At 34.1% G+C, this 9,750-nt stretch overlaps 2 protein-coding genes and 1 long non-coding RNA gene across 3 annotated transcripts; 2 read left to right on the forward strand and 1 right to left on the reverse strand.

The window, feature by feature from the left end:
- Nucleotides 1-112: 112 nt before the first annotated feature.
- On the forward strand, nucleotides 113-731 carry LOC107472175 (uncharacterized). Its single transcript, XR_001588701.3, has 2 exons — nucleotides 113-147; nucleotides 476-731. It is a non-coding gene; the product is annotated as an uncharacterized LOC107472175 (long non-coding RNA).
- Nucleotides 732-2,595: 1,864 nt separating this feature from the next.
- Nucleotides 2,596-4,882, forward strand: LOC107472177 (uncharacterized). Its single transcript, XM_016091728.3, has 4 exons — nucleotides 2,596-2,753; nucleotides 3,272-3,373; nucleotides 3,501-3,768; nucleotides 4,526-4,882. Exons 2-4 carry the CDS (start codon nucleotides 3,290-3,292, stop codon nucleotides 4,672-4,674), a joined length of 501 nt encoding a protein of 166 aa, XP_015947214.1. The 5' UTR covers nucleotides 2,596-2,753; nucleotides 3,272-3,289; the 3' UTR covers nucleotides 4,675-4,882.
- Nucleotides 4,883-5,506: 624 nt separating this feature from the next.
- On the reverse strand, nucleotides 5,507-9,248 carry LOC107472174 (L-arabinokinase; the record flags this gene model as incomplete). The annotated part of the gene is made up of 14 exons (XM_052255976.1): nucleotides 5,507-5,699; nucleotides 5,806-5,942; nucleotides 6,030-6,086; nucleotides 6,726-6,845; nucleotides 6,930-7,039; nucleotides 7,113-7,215; nucleotides 7,312-7,365; nucleotides 7,713-7,775; nucleotides 7,870-7,937; nucleotides 8,037-8,094; nucleotides 8,369-8,435; nucleotides 8,799-8,875; nucleotides 8,966-9,049; nucleotides 9,152-9,248. Coding segments are annotated over 13 exons (1,084 nt in total), but the record flags the coding sequence as incomplete, so codon positions are not given.
- Between the last annotated feature and the right edge of the window lie 502 nt (nucleotides 9,249-9,750).

A 9,750-nucleotide genomic window follows, 5' to 3' on the forward strand; every position in this document is an offset into this window, starting at 1 on the left:
GATAAACCGCTGGTTGAACCGGTAAAACCGGTTTCACATAAATAAAAAATATAAAATACTAAAAATAGTCATAAACTTAATAAATTCAACATTATGTTGCATTTCCGTTTCTTCAAGGCTATACTCAAAACTAATCTTCAAAGGATTGTAAGCATATTTTTGTTTTATTTGCATTAGAGCTATACATATTTGCTATTGGTTTTATGATCATATCATATATAATAGTTAACAAAGAGAGTTTTTATTTAGAAGGTAATTTATTCATCTATTCATTATTATTATCATCATCAACAGGCGAGAGCATTCCAGATGTAATAGCCATCTTCAGAACAAAAATAAAAAACTAAAAGCAGGAATTTATTTATTTTTATACATAGATGAAAATTATAGTTTAGGCTATTTTCTTTGTTTGTTTTTTTATTTCTGGTTAAGGTGTTAGAACTTTTGGCACACTAACTAACAGGTTTTCACACAGAAAATACCCAATAAGTTTTCAAGGAGACATGGAAGCGCTCTTTCAAATCCAGTGTTTCTTAAGCCTCCAGATGGCACTCTATGGAAAGTGTATTGGACAAAAAAGAATAGTGATGAAGTTTGGTTTGTAAAAGGATGGAAGGAATTTACCAAAAACTACTCTCTTAATGAAGGACATTTAGTTGTGTTTAAATATGAAGAAACTTCTCAGTTTGATGTAATCATACTTGAGATAAATGATCTAGAAAGGGTTGGTGCATTTGTTCTGTATTGTTGTGAGTGTGTGTTTGGTGCAACTGAAAGCAGAAGATGCATACAAGTATTTCACAGCACAAGCATATTCATCCTAGAGACCTAGACAAGCATTAGTCAACAAGCAATCTTAAATAGTTAAATTTCCTATTCAGCAAGAAAAGGATATTCATATTTCATAGATTCAAGCATATAATTCATATTTCATATTTCAAGAACAAATCAATAAAACAACAAATTTTCAAGTTTTTAACAAGCATGTAAAACACAGAACAAATCAACAAAACAACATAATTCATATTTCATAGATTCAAGCTTTCAACAAGCATATTCATCCCAGAAATTTCAACAAGCATATTCATAACACTGTAACAGCAAGAAGTGCAGAACAGAGCAGACTACAGAGGAGAACTGGAGCTAACCTGTTTGACAGAGCAGAAGAGCGAGGCAACGGCGAGTTCGACGGCGCAGCAAGGGCGAGTTTGACGGCGCAGCAAGGGCGACGGCGACGGCGATGATGGACAGCCGCGGCTCTGTTCTGTTCGGCTGTTCCTACTTCCTTAGTTCTTTCAGAGTTCAGGCCGGCGGTGAGACGAAGAGGATGACGGCGGGCGGCTGGGGGCTGGGGGCTGGGTGAGTGAGGTGAGGCGGAGGGCTGATAGGGTTAGGCTTAGGCGCCGTTAGGGTTGGGGGGAAAAGGGGAAAGTGGAAACTGGGGTGGGGGTGGGGATTGGTAGCCCGTAGGGCTTTTCTTTTTTTTAAAAAAAAATAAACCAAAACCACGTCGTTTTGGAAAAGGAATAAAAAAAAACATTTCCAAACCGGTCGGTTAACCAGAAACCGCCGGTTTTTCGATTTTCATCAAAACTGGCCAGTTTAACCCGGTTCGAAACGGTTCTCTTTCTTATCCGGTTACATCACTCAACCGAATCGACTATGGGTCCGGTTCACCGGTTTTCAGATCGAACCGATCGATCCAGTTCGGTCCGATTCTTACAACTATGACTAAAACTGTACGCAAATACATGAAAAGTGGTTTATTTTACTGAAATTGTAGAGAGTTTGAAGAGAAAACAATTCATTTCTTGAATGATTGCTGCTTTTGTTATTTGAAACTTCAAAGATATAACTACAAAATGGTTTTTCCGGTTGAACCAGTAAATCAGTGAACCAATGATGAAAGCGATTGACCGGTCTGGTTCTCAATACCTTGTTGAGCAGTCAATCGATTTTACAGAATTTTTCACGTAAAATTTCGATTTTTTCTGCCTTGTCCTTGAGTGAGTGCTCCCCGATCGTGTTTTCCTTGGCGTGCACGTGTTATGCTTGTCACAAGCCTTGTAAAGGCTTTTCTCTTCCCCTTTAGATTCGATGTGAAGTATTGAAGCATTATGAAACTAAATGAAGGAATAACTTTGTGATGTTAAATTGCAAAATATGAAAACGATGGGTTATACCCTCTTAGCTTTGCTACTAGACCATGCTATTTCTTGGAATTTACTATGTTAATTAATGTATATATTTACATAAAATATTCAAGTAAATTATTTTTTTATTTATTTAATTTAATTTTAATTTTATACTCACTCTTCTTTAGATTAACTATATTTTTAATTATACACTTGTTAAAATAAATACTAAATTTTATTAAATATTTAAAAATAAAAAAATAAAAAAAATTTATTAATCATAACATGTTTTTTATTGAAATAGAAATAATAGTTAATTAACAAAAAGATAAAAAACATATTATAAAAAAAATAAAATAAAATTTTATATAATTATTCCTCTCTTTTTTTAGTCAAACCCGCCTCTCTCTTAAGCAGTTAGTTTTTGATGATGTAATTGGGGCTTATTGGCCTCGCAGTGGTTTTTTTTTTTGCTAAACTATATGTAATTTGCCAAACTCATAGTAAATTACAAAGTCTAGCTTGCTCTCTGAGTCTCAATATCTCACATCGGCTTCACTCTCCACCGTCGCTGCTGCCTCCGTGCTCGTCACTGTCGTCGTATCCGCATTCCTGTAGGTAAACCATGGATCCGAAGTTCGGTTGTTAATTTATGTCCTTAATTCGTTGCCAGTCCCTATTTTAGTGCTTTTTGATTAGTATAGGTGACCTTGCTCTCCAATTTGCTCTCACTTCTTGCCAAAGTACCCAATATCGAACACTTATTTTTTCGCTTCTTGTATCGATTTATGTTTTGTTTACTCGCAATTTGTTTTGGATGCAATTGTTGTAATTGGCAACTGTTTTAATGCTGAAATTGCTGCAATAGTTTGTTCATGAATGTTCCATTTTTAACTGCAATTTATGTTTTTTAGAAATTCTATTATTTGTGTTTTTTATATGAATGAGTTAATAAAATTCTGATTTCCATAAAAATTGTGTGTTTATATATCAGCTATCAGTTTTTTTTTTTTAAGATTATCAAAAATTGTTAGTGTAACTTCTTGATTGTCAACCGAATCTCATAACTCTTCTGAAATTGGTGTCCATCATTATTTCATTAGCTTGAAAATATGTTTTTTATTTGCAACTCGCAGGAGTTTCTTTCTTGGAATATGGATCCTACCATGAAACAATTCCAACAAAAATTAACAGAAGTGGAACTGGAAGCCGAGCTTCTTCTTTTGGCCCGGCATCAGGTAACAACTTCATTGAGGAATCTCAATCATCAGTTCATTACCATACCCTCATCAGACCCTTTAAATGGCTTTTCTGTGGAATTAAGTCGGTACTTAACTGTCTGTCCTATTTGGGTAAAAAATGCAGATGGTTGATAATGATAAATTGAGAAATGGGAATAGAGAAGCACTGACTGCATTAAGGAAGAGGGCTCGGACAACCAAGACTAGTGTTCCGACTCCTTTTGAATCGATGATGAAGGGAGTCGAAGGGTTGAGGTCAAGACCCTTGGTGCAAGAAGTGTGTAACACCTGTGGTAACCATGATTCATTCGAGAAGACGTGGATGATATTTCCAGGAACTGATATGTTTGCCAGCATCCCATTCCATGCTGCCCACACTATCTTGGAAACAGGTTAATTGGTCATTCCATCCCACCCTACCCTCTAAAGAAGTAAAATATAGGGACAATGAATCAAAATACCATAAATGCATGCCTCTGTTAGTAGTGCCACAAAATAAAAACCCTTTCCATTTTTCTTTTCTCCCAATGTGCTTGTGCAAAAGTCTTGCTTAGTTATCATTTGTATGTCGTGGTTATTTGACAGTAAAGTTCGGTAAAAATCTTAGATTGAGTGCATTTTAGGAAAATAAATATTTATGACAGATGATTGGTTTCCTTGTTATATGCTTTAATATATTAATGCTGGATGGAAATACAAGCCATATTTCATGCATTTGTTTGGAGTCTAGACTAGCGAAAATTCATCTTTATTGAAATTACCTATGTTACAGTCTAATGGTTTGAATTCATTATGGCAACAATTTTTTCATGTTACTGCAAATCCTGCAATGCTGAAGACAAATGTAACTGTACCCTTTTTACCTGGAACTAGTTTGGAATTTTTGACATACGTTCCTTGTTTTTTCATCTTGACACGCATAATCCTACACATGATTAGAACATATTAAAGATTTATGGCCCTTACGCATCAACTTGTAATTCTGAATTTCTGATGAGACTGATTATATCTATTCCTGTTCATTAATGATCACTGTTATTCCTGAGTTCAGAATTTAAATCGTATCTATGACTCAGTTCCCTCAAGCATAGAACTGATATATATTAACTGTAAATTGGTGTATCCCTCGTATTGAGCTTGTAATTACAGATCAACCTCGACTTGACTTTGAGGCAAAGAAGCTACAGAGCATAGTGAAGGAAAAATCATTACTTATTTCAGAGACAGGTGCCCTTGCTGATAAGATAGGACCAGGCGTGGTTAGATCTCTTGTAACCTTAAACGACAAGTCAAAGTAAAGATGCCTGAGCTTACGACTGTGTGGCGACCAAGTTTTTCTTATATCAATTAGTTACAAAATGGCTATGTGTTCTAGAAGAAATCTTCTTAGGGTATCTGGGTAGCTTATCTAATCTTATCTCTTGTAATTATAAACCAAATGCTTATTTTAAATCCTCAAGTTTACCTCTTGGTTACTTCATTCAATGTAATGGAGATTTTGCCACAGATTTCTGGTATTTAAAACCTGGGTTGTCAAAGGTTCCCGTAATTAAATGGATATTAGTGAAGTTCTAGTCAAAGATTCAATGGATTAATATTGATTTTTGGTTGAAATTGAATGGCAGTGTAATTAAAGGTTTTGCAATTTAATTAGTTTTTCTTTCTGGGATTCTTCTAAGGGTATTCTTTTTGAAGGCGCAGTGTACTTATGTCATTACTCACTGAATGGATAAGCCTTAGTTTGATAGATAAACTCTGTATGATTGTTGATTAATAACTACAAATCTGTAGTTACTAAATTCCCTATAATTGTCAGTGATACGACAGAGAATAATATAAGCTATTAATTATTTATATATCACCATAGTCCATAATTGTCAGTAATTATTATTATTATTATTATAACTATATATTGCGTTAATTAATTATAATATGTATGTTGTTAACCTGGCCGGATAATTGCTATTTCTTGGTGTCTACTTCTGAATGAGAACGAGATGAAAGTAAAAGAATAACATTTTGTTGAGAATCATCAAATTTTAGAATAAGGTCAAAGTGAGTTCCCAAATGTGAAAATAAGGGGATACATATTATGCTTAAGATGTATCCCAAATATATATTTTACAGGCCATGCACTTCATTTTCTTTAGGAATATTTTGAACTTTTTTTATCAATTACAAAAAAATTTATAAACGTGATTACTTTCATATGACATGATCATGTCCTTATAGTTGAAGAGCAGCATAACCTTAATCGCCAGCATTGTTTGTTTCTCAAAGCAAAGAGGTATCTTGGAAAACCTTCAACATTTCCATGAAAAATCTTAAGCAAAAACAAATTACTTATGTATTAGGAACCATACAACAAAATTATAAACATGAATTTGAATATGATTACCCGTATGTTGTAAACATGGATTAATACTTACAAATATGATGATTAGCAACCAAGTTGTTTTCCAGCATTTGCATACCATTCTGGGATCAAAATATCATCTTGACCAATGGCTCTTCGTCGTTGATCATCTGGAACTGCGGCATCACACAATCTTTTTGCCTCGCTATGCTACATATTATCAAGTCAATATACAAATGAATAAGAAAATTTTGACAAAAACAAACTGCTATTAATAGTTGTTAGAATCCATTTTACATTGACTGAAGCATGATATTTTCCCAAAGCAATCTCCTGCAAGATCTGGGCTGCCACCTGTATTTTTAAAATGTTTATTTGAAAAATAAAAATAAAAATCAAACTTTGGAAATACATAAGCACTTACATGTCAGAATCAGTATGGAAAAAAAGAACAAACCTAAAATCATGTTCATAAGAAGAAAAATGAATGCAAGGTAGTGTGATTAATAGACAATTAAATCCGGTTAAAGATTAAGCTCTTAAGCGTTCTCCAAGGCAAACTAAAACTAGAGGAAGAGAACTCATCCCAAAAGGTAAAATTACTACTAGTCGCAGATTCAATGGTAAGGTAAACAAACCTTGTTCTTGGTCCACCAATGATAAAATAAAGATATTTTTAAAAAAATATTTCAAGCTTTCAAAGATTGCCCTTTCTAAAAACCTATTTGCTATGGCATATTAATCACATGGAATTCACATTCAAAATATTTGGAGATACAAAATTTGATACAGACAAATCCAAAAGCTAATTTTAATTTATATTTATATTTTATTGACATCCCCTGTCTACTATATAGACTAGGGGACACTCTTGCAAGAGTTACAAGAAAATCAACCGTTAAACAAATAAAGCTCAAAGTCAAATATGACATTACATGACGATATTTACTTGTGCAGAAATAGGAGTCAATTCATTCAAGAATTAAAGGGTACCTCCCCACCATTGATGCTTTCTTCATAGCATGGCTTCAAACTCATTGCCCGTTCAAGATAAGGTTTCCAATGACCAGAGAGTAAAGCATTCCTACTCATTTCAATGCCACCTTGATAATGCTAAGGGAGAAAATAAAAGACAATTAAAAAGAGATCAAGAAAACACTGAGAATGAAATTTGAGAGAGATAGAGACAGTGAGCACTTCGAGCATTTTTCTTAGAAAAGGTTCTTCATTGAAATATTCTCTATGTACAAAGACAAAAGGACACTTGTATGCCAGGGCTTCACTCACACTGCCATATCCAAGTTTTCCTAAAAAATTCAAAGGTGCTATTAGCATATTATTTTTTTTCCAGCTCCAAACCAAGGGAAATTTCATACTAACCGATCATGCAGTCAGATGCTGCAATAATATCAGGTGTATAAACATTTTTGGGAAGTTTTTTGAAGTTTGCAGGAAGGTCTTGAGTGTCAGAAGCACCACAAACCTGGATCGTAAAAGCAACACAACCAATTAAGAATTGTATACTAATCGAGGAACAATTTTAATCAAACATATATAAAGAAGAATCATTGATGAGTACCAGGCACAACCAACCAAAAGGCAAAAACTCATCCTTCAGTTTCAATTCTGATGGCTGGAGACAAGGATAGACAGTATATAGTCAGGAAGAATTCAGAATGTCTGATGACGGTAGTGGCTCTGCTTATACTGAGGCCAATGGTCCAAATACAGGAAACACTTAAAAATATAAGGTCACGATGAAGTAACAAATTCATAAAACGAAGATTGATCCAACAAACAATTAGCAAGAAAACTGTAAACTGTGTTCATAATTCAAATCAGTATTTAATTGAAGGTTCAGATGAAGTGAATTGGAGGCTTGAACACTTACAGAAACAAATTGCTTCAAAGTAAACTATTTTATAACCAGATAAATATATATATAATTCTAGTACCTAAAAATGGAATTTAAGGAATAACCTGGCCACCAAAGTTGAGAATGACTAGTTTCACATTGTCTGCTATCCCTAGTTCTTCCCTCACCTTTTCAACAACGAAAATTACATGGTCATAGATTAGGAACGAAACCATCGTATGGAAAATCTCCGCAAAGGTTCATGTTGTACTGTTGCAGTACCTCTTCTGTGGATTTATACAGCCTCCTCACAACAAGAGGCACATCAATAACATTGCGAAAAGCGGGCACTGCAAATATGCAACAAATACTGTTAAGAAGACAAGATTTAGACAGCTATTTAAATAATTTTACGAAATTGTTGTGAAATTTTATAAGAACTAACATACTTGGGCAATATCCTGGAAGGCGGATAAGGAAATTACAATTAGAATAGTCTTCAGCTATCTGCATCGATAAATATGCAACTGCATCTTTTATCTTTGTTAAAAAATAATAAAAGTTGAAAGGATTTTACTTGGCTGGACTTTTATCTTTTTCTGTGGGGCTTCATAAAGTCATTTAGTATGCACCATAAATATCGGATCAGATTCAGAAACTATATGCATATATTAAATCCCAAACTAGCATCAAATTTTTTAAGATACACAATCAGAAACCTAAAATTTCTCTCAAACGGCAGCACAGAAAGATAACTTTCTATATAGAATATTGCTGATACCTGCAAAACTATCGAACGAGAATCAGGTCCAGCAGCCATGACATAATCCAGATAGATGATGTCCCAACTGAAATCACAACGATATCGAATGAGCAATAATTATTGATGCAGCTTATGAAAAATAAGCAATCCAATTCATCTCAACTCTCAAGTGCTGAAATGAAGTAGTTTCTAATTGCATCATTTACGATTAAATATTTTATTACTAGTAAAGACTATTTAATTTAGGCAGTGAATTAGAAAGTGAACAAGCAACTTAGTGATGCGATGGAGCCAAAAAGAATTTATACCAATCAGGTTTTCGAAAGAATACACGATGAAGAGAGATCTTAATACTAAGATGAAAGGACATAGACATTTTGAGACAATAATTTTATTTCCTACATTTTCTTTTAGTGTGGCACCAGTCACAAAAGGGGAGGAAGATTACCTGAAATTGGCCACACAAACAGAGGGTATACCAACATCAGCTGCAACACGACATACAGTGGAGACGACATCAGATACCTGCATTTACATATCAGCTTTAGAAGGGTCCACCAGATACAGTGTATTCTCTTCATACAAAAATGGCTGGCATGAGAATAATTTATTTACCACTAAGTCAGCATTGATGAATTTCAGCCACTCTGCTTCTTTCGCCAAGATACTAGCACGGGGCTTCACTGTTTCCTCAGTATACTAATATAACCAAATACAAAGAAGAACAATTTAAAGTTCAAGCATTGATCATCTTTACTATAACTAATCAACTAACTGAACTAAGAAGTTATGTTTCTTTACCCTCTCCAAAGTGGCAAGGGGATCGACTGTCAAAGCATCTGATTGAACAGCTCCACACTCCAAAACCACCTTGAAAAAAAAATGGATAAATGTATCTCTAGTTTGTAAGAATTATGTACTTTTGAATAACATAAATGTCCATATCCGAGAATACAACTCTAGAAAATGAATGCCCACCAAATTAAAATAGCATGGACTAACTATAGTAATTCTTTTACTCCTTTTACTGAATGAATAATGATTGATGTACTCATTTTGCATCAAATACTAAGCCAGTTCACAAAACCGTTACCATGATTTGAAGTCAGACAACATCCAATCCAATGGTGGTGAAGGTGTGTGTCAACCCAATGTTTAATTCAAGGTGAGTACAATTATCATTACACGTAGTAAAGCATGTGCTTTTTTTTTTCTGTTCACAAAAATAAACACCTATACAGGCTATGATCCTAGCATTCATTTCATTCCATATAACAAACATATCCATATACAGTCCAACTAATCTAGATCATGAACAACCCCATTTTGAAGTGGATCCAACTATCAAACTAAGTCTGAATCAAGCTAAAATGAATTAAACTCACCTTGCGAAAGAATAA

The sequence above is a fragment of the Arachis duranensis genome, unplaced genomic scaffold, assembly GCF_000817695.3.
Source record: "Arachis duranensis cultivar V14167 unplaced genomic scaffold, aradu.V14167.gnm2.J7QH unplaced_Scaffold_130314, whole genome shotgun sequence".
In the NCBI taxonomy this organism is placed as follows: Eukaryota; Viridiplantae; Streptophyta; class Magnoliopsida; order Fabales; family Fabaceae; genus Arachis; species Arachis duranensis.

Coding starts and splice junctions, on each gene's coding strand:
- LOC107472177 (XM_016091728.3), top strand. CDS start 3,290: ATGGATCCTACCATGAAACAATTCCAACAAAAATTAACAGAAGTGGAA. Junction 3,374..3,500: donor TTCTTTTGGCCCGGCATCAG/GTAACAACTTCA, acceptor TAAAAAATGCAG/ATGGTTGATAATGATAAATT. Junction 3,769..4,525: donor CCACACTATCTTGGAAACAG/GTTAATTGGTCA, acceptor TTGTAATTACAG/ATCAACCTCGACTTGACTTT.